A 14,541-nucleotide genomic window follows, 5' to 3' on the forward strand; every position below is an offset into this window, starting at 1 on the left:
TTGGGTGATGGTTGTGGGCAGTAAGATGTTTGACCCTGAAGGTCCCTTGTGTGTTCGAGTCCGATTTTTTTGACTCAGAAGTCTTGAGCATAGTGCCCAGTGTCTCTTACCCCCACGTTTTGGTTCTTCTTAGATGCTTGTTCCTCCACGTCGGTGATTTTCCGATAACCTTCTGATGTCGCGCCTTCGGCTCCCTGTGCGATTTTCTCATCATTGTCGCTCAACAGCCAAATGTCTCTGAGAGACGGTGTGGACTTCTGGCACTGTAATGCATGGTCGGTCATTCTCTGTCTCACTCTTACCTTCAAAATCTTCAGTGCAAACACTGCGCAGGTGATGTAATCTTCACTCCAGTGTTCCCGTGGTAGGCAGAGATTACACACCATATTTTTGTCCTTTTGGGCGTACTTGTGGTGTCAATTTTTGCAAAACTGGAACAGCGTTTTCTCCGTTACTCCGAACAGGGGACCCCCTGAATGAGCATTCTCACTGCTCTGTCGAATGAACAAAACTTATCTTCCTCTGGCTTTCCTTTTTTGTCCACTTCCTGCCGACAATTTTTCCAGATTCTACAAACTTCACTTAAAAAAAACTTCTGACTCCTTCCAAACTATTTCCTCGTGTTGGAGACCCCTCTGCTAGCATCCAGACCCAACAGGAAAAAAAAAAAAAAAAAAAAAGAATCTGAATATGGCGACCAAGGGCGGTAACATCTGGAGGAAGTAGGACAACATTACAAGGGGACACCAAATGGTGGTTTCAGTGACGCCCACCAGCAAACAAAAAAATCAAAAGGACTAAATCAATGGAGAATTTCAAACACAATCACTAGATGGCAGAATAATGCACAGCATGTGAATCCATAAAAGATTCATGCTGCAAAACTGTAGGTTGTATTATTCCAAAGACATTTAATACACATTCCATATGAGGTTACAAGCCATATAAGTGATTTAATGTGCATCAACAGTGGGACACATTATGTTTCCCATGAATGGCTGCTTTGTGAGGATGTTCTGAGCTCTAGGGCTGACAATGGCATGAAGCTACCACAGGAAGGGTATGGAAAAGTCAATAAACCAAGTCTTTGTGACCACACCAATTCTCTTTTCTTGAGGCAAGTTAACAAGGAGCTTGATAAGACAAATTATCAGGACATCCTTCCAAGGCAGGATATATAGATGCACGGTACTAACTCCTATGCCTTATAAGAGTGTAATCATCGATAAGTGCTAAAAGTTGTGCTGGTAGAGAGGAGATGGTTACTGAATGAAGACATCCTGTTGAGGTCAGAGTCTTCCAAGCCCTTTCCTGCTGTTTAAAATACTTGATTCCATCAGGAGGGCTGTAAAGAAGAAGTAGAACTGAATGCCAAAGATTCCACATCCTGAGTCTGGAGACAGACGGAATTGTTGGGAATGTTCTCATATGAGCACCGATTATCAGCAGACCTCTGATGAAATCCTCTGATGCCCTGGACTTTGGAACAATAATGGCAAAACTGTCATGCTCAAGTGTCCTGGGAGGATGAATACGTGCCACTACAAAAGTTATGAAGAAAAAAACCTCTCTCTGCAAATAGTGCTTTAAAACACTGGAGTTATTAAGCTGGAAAGATTACCATGCAAGTACTCAGATTTAATACCTTTGCAGTGCTGATGAAAATTCAAAGGTGAGCTTATTCAAAAGGAGAAATGGGAAATTTTAGAGAAACATCACAAGAAAATCCAGGATCCAATGCTCAGTCACACCGTAAAACATAAACTGACAATGCAAGCTGAACATCCTAACTCTTGACGTTTCTCTTTTTTCTATGTAACATTGCAATGTGCCAGTCATGCAAGCAATGACCATTATTGGTGGTTAGGGTCCTACAGGAAGAGTCCTGGACGGAAACATAAAGCAGGGGATTTTAGATATTTTCTTTACAATGTAAATTTGTAGAAAATGAAGTGACAACATCTTGGAGACATCTATTATAAGCATGAAGCGCAAAACGTGAAAAGACATTACATATGAAGAAAGACTCAGTAGAGCGCGTTGGAAAGCAGACAGAGGCAGAAGACTGAACATAATAAAACAGAGTTCAGAATGGATGGGTGGACAAGAAGTTTAAGTGATGACAGTGCTTAAGGGAAAAGAAATACATTTCAAATATCTAAATAAAGTAATTGGAAAGTAAAGTGATAGGAAATAAACTTGCAATTGGAACTACAGAAGAAGAATAAAACAAGTGGAGTCTAGTTTATAGTAATGAAAACAAGTCAAATTCTCTGGATAGTGATGACAATAACTTCACTGCAAACACACAGATTTGTTTTCGGTTGTAAATATTCTTTATGTGGAAATCTCTTCCTTACCTGATGGATCAAATTAGCTCCCACCAGTTGCAGGGGTTGCTCCAAAAGCTGCATAAAAGTTAGTCTGCAATACATTATTCTGAGCTGGAGTTATTGGAGCTGCAGAAGGAGCCATGAAAGAAACTCCAAACCCTGTAGAAGAGAAAGTATGTTTCATCTTCACATTAGATAAACTCATTGAACTACATTCACATAAATGTTACTATTATTCAGACGCGTACATAATCAAGAACGTTAAGTCCTAGATTCCAATATGACTTAAATGTGACTGAAATCAAAATTGTTACATTTAATTTATAGTTTCCTATTCTTACGCATTATGCACTACACGCTGTACCTTCAATCATTAGTTGAGGCTCTCGGTTCCACAATGTTTGATGAAATAATCTTGCCCACCAGTTCTCAGAAGGACTGATACATTTTCAAAAGGTGGTTCTGGAAACTTCTCAGAAGTTTTATAGATCTGTGATGTGATATAGTACAGATGTGTCCCAGCTAGGATCCTCTAATTCTCATGTGGCATTACTGGTACCACTCACAAGGAAACATCTAATTGTGCATCATTTTGTTCACATCAAAAATCATTTTCTGCACTCTTACACGTTTTTCTATTTCATGAGAGTAGAGAGATGATTTATGTATAAAAAAGAGCACCTAGATTCTCCGCCTACCTAATGTAGCGAAAGGCGATTGATCAGAGGGGCATATTACCCTATAGGTGGTTAAAGAGGAAGCATATTGTATTTTCTTTTTTTTAACTGATTAGGGCTAGTAAAGGAAGGCAAATATTACATATCTCAGGAAAGAGAACACTACATCTCCTTTGTTGAGTAAGGGAGCTCCAGTCTGGAATTTCTTAATGGTATCCATTCGGTATTACAAGAAGCTGGTGTAGTCTTTTCTTGGAAATGAACACACCACAACATTGAAAAATAAAGGAACTGTATATTTATGAAGCATCAGGGAGGGAATCATTTTAAAAAAAAAAAAGAAAAAAAAAAAAAAAAATTGGACACAAAGGATTTTTAAAGGCAGCAGTGACATGATTATAGATTTAATTTTCATGGCAGAACATACTGCCAAATTCATTGCAAACAATTAGTGGTAGTTGTGGCAGTAGATGTGTGCTTCAAACAAGACATTTACATAAACAAATGTATTCAATAATAAAAAGACAAATGCTAATTAGTGAAACAATTAACCAGTACAGTACTTGCAAGTACCAAAAAGTGTCCATGTTGTGTTTGTACTTGAATGTTTTATCGATCTAGGTTTGGAATTGTATTACGTAGTATAGAAATCTCATATGTATTACTCTTGTGAGCTTCTGCATTCCAGGAATGCCAGTTGCTCACTGGGGGCAATTGTGTAAAGTGTGGGCCTTGTATACTTCAATTTTTTTTTTTTTTTTAAGTCGGATGTCAAGCCTTACCTTCTACGAAGTAATTTACTACAAATAGGCAACAAGTCTTCAGCCCTTATATCCTCAAGGGACATTGTGTAGTGTTGTTTAGTTGTAAGTTTCAGTTGTTGCCTGTTATTTCTTAGTAACATGGTTTGCATCGTGCCGATTTGGAATATCATGATGTAAGCCAGTTCAATTGTGTATCTTAGAAATTGTGTCTCTTGTTGCCTGGAGGAAAACGATGCAACTGCCGTCTTGTCTGGACATCAGAGACGCCGTGGCTCTTTATGGTTATTTCTCAAACAGAAATAAATCTTCACCTTTACTGAAACCCTTCGTGACGTGTCACCGCTTTTATGCTTGTTAACCCACACTGCACACTGCTCAGCATGTGGAAGTGCTGCTGATCTGTGCATGACGATCCAGTCTTGAGCACTTATGTGATCGCCATCAAGTTAAACATCTAGACTGCGGCACAGTTTAGTTGTAGCCATTAGGGACACTGCTCAGCATGTGGAAGTACTGCTGATCTGCCTGTGACGTCACCGTCTCGAGCACTGGCGTGATTGCCATCACATTAAACATCCAGACCTCATACGCGTTAAAATTTGTCATTGCACAATGTTACATGCCACCAATTGTTTTCATACAGCACTCCATTCAAATAATATGATCCCCAGAGTGCAGCTGCATGCGCTGTTTATATTGTGCAACACTAGAAGGTATACATGGAAAATGTCACTTACTCAGTGTACATCTGTTCGTGGCATGTAGTGGTACAGATTCACATGCTATGCATATCTATATCGACATCTAGTGTTGGGCTCGGAGTGTTACAAGTTATTTTTCTTCGAAGAAGTCTTTTCGGAGTCATAGGATCGAGTGACTCCTCTCTATTCGGTTCCATTGCGCATGGGCATCAAATCCATTGTTAGATTGTTTTCCCGCAGAGGGTGAAGAAAGGAGTGAGTGTATAAGAGAAAAAAGATAACCATGCAAATGTAAATGTACATACATATGTACAAATGTTAGTAACTTAAACGACTACAGGCTTCCGGGGAGGAGGGAGGGTGCATGTGAATCTGCAGCACTACATGCCTCGAACAGATGTACTCTGGGTAAGTGACATTTTCTGTTCAATGACGTGTAGCTGCAGATATACATGCTATGCATAGACTACAAAGCAGTTAGTTCTCCCCAAAAAGCGGTGGCTAGCCTGTAGGAGTTGAAGTTGTTTGAAATAATGTTCTTAAGACAGCTTGTCCTACAGTGGCTTTTTGTTGTGAGAAAACATCAACACAGTAGTGTTTAGTAAATGTATGACGGGTTGACCATGTAGCTGCTTTACAAATATCAGCCATTGGTATGTTTCCTAAAAAAGAGCCATTGTTGCACCTTTTTTTCCTGTAGAATGTACTTTAGGAGTGATTAAAAGTTGTCTTTTTGCTTTGATATAACAAGTTTGTATACATCTAACAATCCATTGGGGTTTGGATGCCTGATTTGAACTTTGTTTTGTGTTAACAAATCTGGTCTGTTTGGGAGTTTGGAGTGAGGTACTACAGACAGGTCTAGTAGTGTTGTGTACCAAGGCTGACATGCCCATGTTGGTGCTATGAGTATCATGTTGAGTGACGTTAGACGCAACTTGTTGACCAGAAATGGAAGGAGTGGGAGAGGGGGAATAGCGTAAGCAAATATCCCTGACCAACTGATCCATAGAGCATTGCCCCTAGACAGGGGATGTGGTTGCCTGGATGCAAAGTTTGGCATTTTGTGTTTTCGCTTGTCGCGAATAGATCTATGTTTGGTGTTCCCCACTTTTGAAAGTACTTTTGAAGTACTTGGGGGTGAATCTCCCATTCGTGTGTTTATTGGTGATTTCTGCTGAGGACATCTGCCAACTAATTATCTATTCCTGGAATGTACTATGCTATTAGGCTAGAAGGGACAGTTGAGATGAATGTGTCCCTCCCTGTTTGTTGAGATAATACACGGTTGTCATGTTGTCTGTCTTTATGAGAACATTCTTCTGTTTGAGAAGAGGTTGAAATGCTTTTAGGGCAAGGAATACAGCCAATAATTCTAAGTGGTTTATGTGTAGCTGTTTCTGTTTGACATCCCATTGCCTTTGAATGGTGTGATTGTTTAGGTGAGCTCCCTAGCCAATCATTGATGCATCTGTTGTAATTATGGTTTGAGGCACAGGGTCTTGAAACGACCGCCCCTTCATTAAACTGCTGCGATTCCACCATTGAAGGGACATATGTGCTTGGCGCACCATCAACACTAGGGGGGTCATTCTGACCCTGGCGGTCGAAGACCGCCAGGGCCACGAACGACTGAAGCACCGCCAACAGGCTGGCAGTGCTTCATAGCCCATTCTGACCGCGGCGGTAAAGCCGCGGTCAGAAAAGGGGATCCGGCGGTTTCCCGCCGGATTTCCCCTGGCTGGGCTAAACCTGGGGATTCCGACCCCCTTCCCGGCAGCCTGTTTCTGGTGGTTTTTACCGCCTGGAACAGGATGGTGGGAACGGGTGTCGTGGGACCCCTGGGGGCCCCTGCACTGCCCATGCCACTGGCATGGGCAGTGCAGGGGCCCCCTAACAGGGCCCCAGCATGATTTTCACTGTCTGCATAGCAGACAGTGAAAATCGCGACGGGTGCAACTGCACCCGTCGCACACCTGCAACACCGCCGGCTCCATTCGGAGCCGGCTTCTGTGTTGCAGGCCTCTTTCCTGCTGGGCCGACGGGCGCTCCCTTGGCGGGCGCCCGCCAGCCCAGCGGGAAAGTCAGAATGGCCCCAGCGGTCTTCTGACCCACCAATGTTAGAATGACCCCCTAGATCTTAAAGTTGACCGTGGTGCCTGTGACCATTGTTATGCAAGGCACTGCTGTAAGGGCCTCAAGTTTAATCTTGCATGTGGAACTATTGCTATGCAAGATGCCATCATTCCCAAAATCTTCATGATAAATCTTACAGTGTATTGTTGATTTGGCTATATGAGTGGAATTAGATTTTGGAAACCTTGTATCCTTTGGGTATTTGAATACGCTAGAGCTAGTTGAGTATTTAGGATAGCACCTAGATACGGTTGTACTTGTGATGGTTGAAGGTGTGACTTTTGGTACTTTATAGAAAATCCTAGGGTGTGCAGAGTTTCTATCACATAACATGTATGTTTTTGGCATTGTGTATGATTGTTTGATTTTATTAGCCAATCATCTAGATATGGAAAGACATGGATGTGTTGTCTTCTTAAGTATGCTGCTACTACCGCTAGACACTTTGTGAACACCCTTGGAGCTGTTATGCCAAATGGTAACACTTTGAACTGGTAGTGTTTTACTGCTATGACAAACCTGAGATATTTTCTGTGAGCTGGGTGGATGGGTATGTGGAAATATGCATCTTTTACGTCTAGAGCTGTCGTAAAATCTTGTTTTTGTAGCAGTGGGATAACATCTTGCAGAGTTACCATGTGAAAATGCTCTGACAAGATGTAGAGATTGAGGGGCCTGAGGTCTAATATTGGTCTGAGGGTGCCATCGTTTTTGGGAATTAGGAAGTATAGAGAGTATACCCCTGTTCCTTGTTGGGACTGTGGAACTACTTCTATTGCTTGTTTGAGTAGTAGAGATTGAACCTCTTGTTGTAGCAGAACTGTATGTTCTGGGGATAATTTGTGATATCTTGGCGGAATATTTGGAGGGGTGTTTATCAATTCTAGGCAATAGCCATTGCAGATAACTGATAATACCCAACTGTCTGTGGTGGTATTTTGCCAATGAGAGTGGAACTGCTGTAGTCTTCCCCCCACAGGAGATGTATGGAGTGGAAGGGAGTGAAGTAAGTCACTGCTTTGGTTGGGTAGCTGGCTGATTAGAGGTTTGGAATTTACCTCTATTTCTAGAGTATTGACCTCTGTATGGTACTGGGTTTGAGATGGCTGCTTTGTTTGTGAGGTAGAAGACTCGGAAGATCGAAACTGAGGCCTACGAAATGACCCGCTGTATGGTGTGGTGTACAGAGCACTCATTGCTTTATCAGAGTCTTTTCATAATTTCACGATTATAGTGTCCACTTCTGGGCCAAAGAGGTGCTTTTTATCAAAAGGCATGTTTAGCACAGCCTGTTGAATTTCTGGTTTAAAACCAGAGGAGCGTAGCCATGCATGTCTTCTGATTGTAATGGCTGTGTTAACGATCCTTGCAGCTGTATCAGCAGCATCAAGGGCAGATCTTATTTGATTGTTACAATGGCTTGCCCTTCCTCTACCACTTGTTGTGCCCGCTTTTGGTGTTCTTTTGGGAGATGCTGTATAATATCCTGCACCTCATCCCAGTGAGCTCTATCATAGCGGGCTAGCAGTGCTTGAGAATTAACTATTCTCCATTGATTTGCTGCTTGGGAAGTAACTCTTTTCCCTGCAGCATCAAATCTTCTGCTCTCTATCTGGAGGGGTACATCTCCTGAAGACTGGCTATTTGCCCTCTTTCATGCTGCACTAACCACCACTGAATCTGGAGGCACCTGATGAATAATATAGGGGGTTATTACAACTTTGGAGGTGGTGTTAATCCATCCCAAAAGTGACGGTAAAGTGACGGATATACCACCAGCCGTATTGAGTCCATTATATCCTATGGAACTCGTAATACAGCTGGTGGTATATCCGTCACTTTACCGTCACTTTTGGGACGGATTAACACCTCCTCCAAAGTTGTAATAACCCCCATAATCTGAGTCAGAGGGTGCAGGCTTATATTTCTTTCTATTCTAGGTGTGATGATTCTTGATTTCACAGGGTCACTAAAAATTTGGTCTGCGTGTTTTACCATGCCCTGTAACACTGGGAGGCACTGGTACCTAGAATGTGTTGAAGATAATGTATTAAATAATGAATCTTCTCCCAATGGTTCAGAGTGCATTGTTACCCCATGATAAGCTGCAGCCCTGGCTATGACCTAGTTGTATACTGTGGTATCCCCAGGTGGATATGGTTTGGATGGGTAAGTATCAGAGTCATTATCTGGGATGGGATCAGGATCATAAAGGTCCCATGGATCTACTAGGTCTTCTTGCGAATAAAAAGTGTGTGATGGAGAAGGCATTGGTGGAGGGCGAGACAGATAGCTGTGGAGAATGAGGAGGAGAAGAGTAAGGAGGTACTGGCTTCTTCTGCTTTCGCACTTTTGCTGGTGGCTATGCAGTGTCCAGTTCTTGGAATGCCAGCTTTCTTTTTGTTTTTAAAGGAGTTGCTGTAATAATAATAATAATCCTTCCTGTCTCTTTGCGACTGTGTATTCTAGATTGTCTCTCATCCATAATTTGTAGAATGGGCTCAATGTCCGACTCTTCCTCAGAGGTTTTATGGTTTTCTACTAATTTATTGGAACACAATTTAACATTCTGTTATCCTCCTAGTAGGAATGGAGAAGTTAAGAGGTTGGTTCAATAGGGTGATAAAAGGTTCATTCCAATTCCAAAAAGTAGGCAGTCATTTTGGAGGGTGAGTATAAGGAGAAAGGTCTGGAAAAAATGGCACTACACCAAAAGTTACTGGATTCAGTCCATTTACTATAGTGAGAGGAAGAATTCCTTACATGAAAGAATCAAGGATGGTTAGTCCATTCCAGAATGTTGCATTGGTCACCAGTTAAGATAGGCAAAATATTTATTGTGTTGTAATTTTTTTATTATTGAGAATAGTAATTAAGATACATTGTAACACAGCATCAAGAGGCAGGTAAATAAGCCATAAGAACAAGGCTAACAGACAACAGTCCTTGCATAGCAGGGTCCAAAGAACGCAAGAATATCGCCTGAGATGAAACTACAAAGACATAAAATATGCTTAATCATCAATATAATTAAACGGTGTCAAGGAGAGAGAAAGAAGAGAATACCAGGAGAAAATAACAGGGATGGGGGCGACCAACGACAAGGAATGATCAATACCAAAGGGGGGGGAGACAAAAGGGGGTAAGTGGGGGATGCAGGCCTTGCATAAGTCTGCTGGCAAAAGAGGGGGTCAGCCAACATAATTGGGCAGCATTCAGAGGTGTGGCCGTCTCCCATGGTCCCTGGAGCTCTGTGTATCATCTCCTCCTTCATCCAGGATTGATGTGGGCAAAATGCAGTGCAACTACCGCAAACAGGATCCGTCCTATAGCAGAAGCTATTGGACAGGGTATATGCGGGGACAAGGGGAGCAGCGCCGTGGCAGTTGGGCAATTCGAAAAGCAAGAGTTATGGAGATATGTATGGGGGAAAGGTAAGATGTCCAGGTCTTGCAGCATTAATCGGGAGATGAATGGGAAGGAGAGAAGAGCAGGGGAGGGAGGGAAGGAAGACAGGGGGGACAGAGAGAAACAGGAAGTGGGGGGAGACAGAAGGGAGGGAGGGGAATGAACTGGTGTCAAAAAAGGAAGAGAAAAGAGGGAGAACATAACATTTCAAATATATATGTGGGAGGGGAGGGGTGGGGGTGAAGGAAGAGAGTGATACCAGACGGACGAGTGCAGTGGTCCGAGGGCAAGGGTAGCAAAGAGAGGGAGAGTGAAGAGGGAGAAGGATAGGGGGGTGGGGTGGAGGGAGAGGGAAGGGAGAAAGAGAAAATGAAAGGTGCATGGGGTTAGCTGGGGGGCGGCAGTGGCGACAATGGCACAGTCAAGTCCTGTAGGTTATAAATTACTCTCTCATGTGTAGCTATGTTAGTCATCGCCACAATCCATTCCTCGGGCGCGGGGGTAGTTGTGGATCTCCAGTGCCGTAGGATACATATGGCAGAGCTGTATGCAGAAGCCTTTTTTGCGGTCGCGATAAGGCCGGGAGGGAGGCCTTATTGTGCAGCATGAGCAATGAAGGGGTAAGGGAGTTGGAAGCAAAATGGATTCCGCCAGGACCTGTTCAACCACTCTCCATAGAGGCTGTACCGACGGACAGCTACTGAGTACGTGTAGCAAATCACAGCGCTGTGCAGCGCCAACATGATGCATGCGGAAGAAGGCCAGTCCTATGTAGTTTCACAGGGGTCCAGTACCAATCGTGGAGTAGCTTGAAGAGGCAGAACTTTAGGCGAGCCTCACGCTTACCTCTGTCTAATGCTTCCACTGTGTCTACCCAGTCCTCCTCGTCAAAGTCAAAGTCCTGCTGGAGGGGGGTTTGCCATTGCTGACGCAGCTTATCCAGGATCGGTCGTGAGAATAGATGACTTATAAGGACTTCGTACAGGCCAGCCATAACACCCTTGTGCTTCTCCCTTGTCGCCAGGCAAGCTATTATAGGTGAGGGCTGAAGTCCCCGATGGACAATATTGGGGTTTTGACGCATGCAATGCTGGAGTTGCAAGTATTTCCACTCCTCTGCAGGATGGAGGTGGAATTCCTCCCTCAGGCTGGCAAAAGGTTTGAGCCTGCCGGTCTCCAGTACCTGGTCTAGACGATTAATACCAGCGTCCCTCCATTGCCGCTAGTTAAGAGCCGTTCCCCCTATGCGTATGCTATCATTGTGCCACAAGAGAGCATGGGCGTGGAGAAAGGGGTGGACCCCCAGAAGACGTGGGTCCTCTGCCAAGCCTTCAGAATCGGATTCGGGTCACCAGAGGGAGCAGAGGTCGTGCGGTGAAGCCCGTTAAGGCCTCCCCAGTGGGAGAGCAACTCTCTCTCCACTGATATCCATTGCGGTGATTCTGTGGAGTCAGACAGTGCGGCAGCCAACGATGACAGGTGGAGGGCTAGAGCGTAATGTTCCACCGAGGGGAGTCCCATTCCGCCATGTGACCTACGTGCTATTAATTTGGCCGATGCATAGACCCCCACACAAAACACCTAATTGCAGCGTCCACCAGTCTCAATGTGGAGAGGGCTATCTGGAGGGGGAGAAGGCCCAGTATGTATGTGAAGCGCGGTACTGTGACCATCCGCACCGCCTGCCCCACATGGAAAGGCCTAGTTGGGCCCATTTGTCAAACTCAAGTCTCATACGTGCAATGAGGGGGATCTAGGTTGTCCGCTGTCATTCGTTCCAGGCCGCGGTTAACGAGGACCCCCAGATATTTAAGGTGCTGCGGGGTCCAGTGGAATGAGAAGCCCAGAAGCGCTGATTTCATCATCCCGCGCGACAGGGGTAGGGCCATGCTCTTGTCCCAGTTTACCTGATAGCCAGAGAGAGGAGCAAAGCCGTCCATAATCTCCATAAGGGCAGGCAGTGAGCGGTCAAGGTCGGTTAGGGTGAGCAGGACATCGTCAGCGTACAAGTAAAGTTTAGAGGTGGTACCACCTTGCAGAGGAAGGCCCCCTATCCCGGGATGGCGCTGATGGCAGCCGCCAGCGGTTCCAACACCAGCAGGAACAAAAGGGGGGAAAGAGGGCACCCCTGCTGTGTTCCTCTACAGATAGGAAAAGGATACGAAAGGAAGCCCCCACAGTAGACCCGTGCCGTAGGATGATCGTATAGCAAGCGAACTTTGGAAATAAATTGGTCACCCAGTCCGTACTTTGCCAGTGTTGCAAAGAGGTATGGCCATTCTATAGGGTCAAATGCTTTTTCAGCATCAAGGGACAGTGCTAGGGCGGCCTCCGGGATGGCCAGAGCCCCCCAAAGGGCATGACATAAGGTACGGAGAAGATTCCTTGAGCTGCGGCCCCGCACAAAACCGACCTGCGACTGGTGTATGAGAGACGGTATGACCTTGCGCAGGCGATTCGGCAGGACACTGGCCAATATCTTCAGAAGGGATATTGTAAGAAAGTACCATCTTGCCTGGCATGTTACCCCAATGTTTCACTGTATATATGTTGTTTTAGTTGTATGTGTCACTGGGACTCTGCCAGCCAGGGCCCCAGTGCTCATAACTGTGCCTGACTGTGTTACCTGTGTTATGACTAACTGTCTCACTGAGGCTCTGCTATCCAGAACCTCAGTGGTTATGCTCTCTCATTTCTTTTCAAAATTGTCACTAACAGGCTAGTGACCAATTTCACCAATTCACATTGGCATACTGGAACACCCTTATAATTCCCTAGTATATGGTACTGAGGTACCCAGGGTATTGGGGTTCCAGGAGATCCCTATGGGCTGCAGCATTTCTTTTGCCACCCATAGGGGGCTCTGACAATTCTTACACAGGCCTGCCACTGCAGCCTGAGTGAAATAATGCACACATTATTTCACAGCCATTTTCACTGCACTTAAGTAACTTATAAGTCATCTATATGTCTAACCTCTACTTAGTAAAGGTTGGGTGCTAAGTTACTTAGTGTGTGGGTACCCTGGCACTAGCCAGAGTACTCCCACATAGTTCAGGGCAAATTCCCCGGACTTTGTAAGTGCAGGGACACCATTACACGCGTGCACTACACATAGGTCACTACCTATGTGTAGCTTCACAATGGTAACTCCGAATATGGCCATGTAACATGTCTAAGATTATGGAATTGCCCCCTCTATGCCATCCTGGCATTGTTGGCACAATCCCATGATCCCACTAGTCTGTAGCTCAGAAACTGATTCAGGGGTTTCACTGCAGCTGCTGCTGCTGCCAACCCCTCAGACAGGTTTCTGCCCTCCTGGGGTCCAGCCAGGCTTGGCCCAGGAAGGCAGAACAAAGGACTTCCTCAGAGAGAGGGTGTTACACCCTCTCCCTTTGGAAAAAGGTATGAAGGCAGGGGAGGAGTAGCCTCCCCCAGCCTCTGGAAATGCTTTCATGGGCACAGATGGTGCCCATTTCTGCATAAGCCAGTCTACACCGGTTCAGGGACCCCTTAGCCCTGCTCTGGCGCGAAACTGGACAAAGGAAAGGGGAGTGACCACTCCCCTGACCTGCACCTCCCCTGGGAGGTGCCCAGAGCTCCTCCAGTGTGCTCCAGATCTCTGCCATCTTGGAAACAGAGGTGCTGCTGGCACACTGGACTGCTCTGAGTGGCCAGGGCCAGCAGGTGACATCAGAGACTCCTTCTGATAGGCTCCTTCAGGTGTTGCTAGCCTATCCTCTCTCCTAAGTAGCCAAACCCTCTTTTCTGGCTATTTAGGGTCTCTGCTTTGGGGAATTTCTTAGATAACGAATGCAAGAGCTCATCAGAGTTCCTCTGCATCTCTCTCTTCACCTTCTGCCAAGGAATCGACTGCTGACCGCGCTGGAAGCCTGCAAAACTGCAACAAAGTAGCAAAGACGACTACTGCAACTCTGTAACGCTGATCCTGCCGCCTTCTCGACTGTTTTCCTGGTGGTGCATGCTGTGGGGGTAGTCTGCCTCCTCTCTGCACTAGAAGCTCCGAAGAAATCTCCTGTGGGTCGACGGAATCTTCCCCCTGCAACCACAGGCACCAAAGAACTGCATTACCAGTACTCTGGGTCTCCTCTCAGCACGACGAGCGAGGTCCCTTGATTCCAGCAACTCTGTCCAAGTGACTCCCACAGTCCAGTGACTCTTCAGTCCAAGTTTGGTGGAGGTAAGTCCTTGCCTCCCCACGCCAGACTGCATTGCTGGGAACTGCGTCTTTTGCAGCTACTCCGGCCTCTGTGCACTTCCGGCGGAAATCCTTTGTGCACAGCCAAGCCTGGGTCCACGGCACTCTAACCTGCATTGCACGACTTTCTAAGTTGTCCTCCGGCGGCGTGGGACTCCTTTGTGCAACTTCGGGTGAGCACCATTTCACTCCTCTTTGTAGTGCCTGTTCTGGCACTTTTGCGGGTGCTGCCTGCTTTTGAGAGGGTTCCTTGTCTTGCTCAACGCCCCCTCTGTCCCCAGACGCAATTGGCAACATCCT

At 45.5% G+C, this 14,541-nt stretch overlaps 1 protein-coding gene across 1 annotated transcript in view; it reads right to left on the reverse strand.

Annotated features, from left to right (window-relative positions):
- LOC138261642 (clathrin coat assembly protein AP180-like) overlaps positions 1-14,541 on the reverse strand; it is a 349,054-nt gene that overhangs the window by 120,515 nt on the left and 213,998 nt on the right. Inside the window, exon 11 of the mRNA XM_069210792.1 lies at positions 2,361-2,492. Within this exon, the coding sequence (XP_069066893.1) occupies positions 2,374-2,492 (119 nt within the window). The 3' untranslated portion in view covers positions 2,361-2,373. The remainder of the gene's footprint in view (positions 1-2,360; positions 2,493-14,541) is intronic.

This window comes from Pleurodeles waltl, chromosome 10 (genome assembly GCF_031143425.1).
Source record: "Pleurodeles waltl isolate 20211129_DDA chromosome 10, aPleWal1.hap1.20221129, whole genome shotgun sequence".
In the NCBI taxonomy this organism is placed as follows: domain Eukaryota; kingdom Metazoa; phylum Chordata; class Amphibia; order Caudata; family Salamandridae; genus Pleurodeles; species Pleurodeles waltl.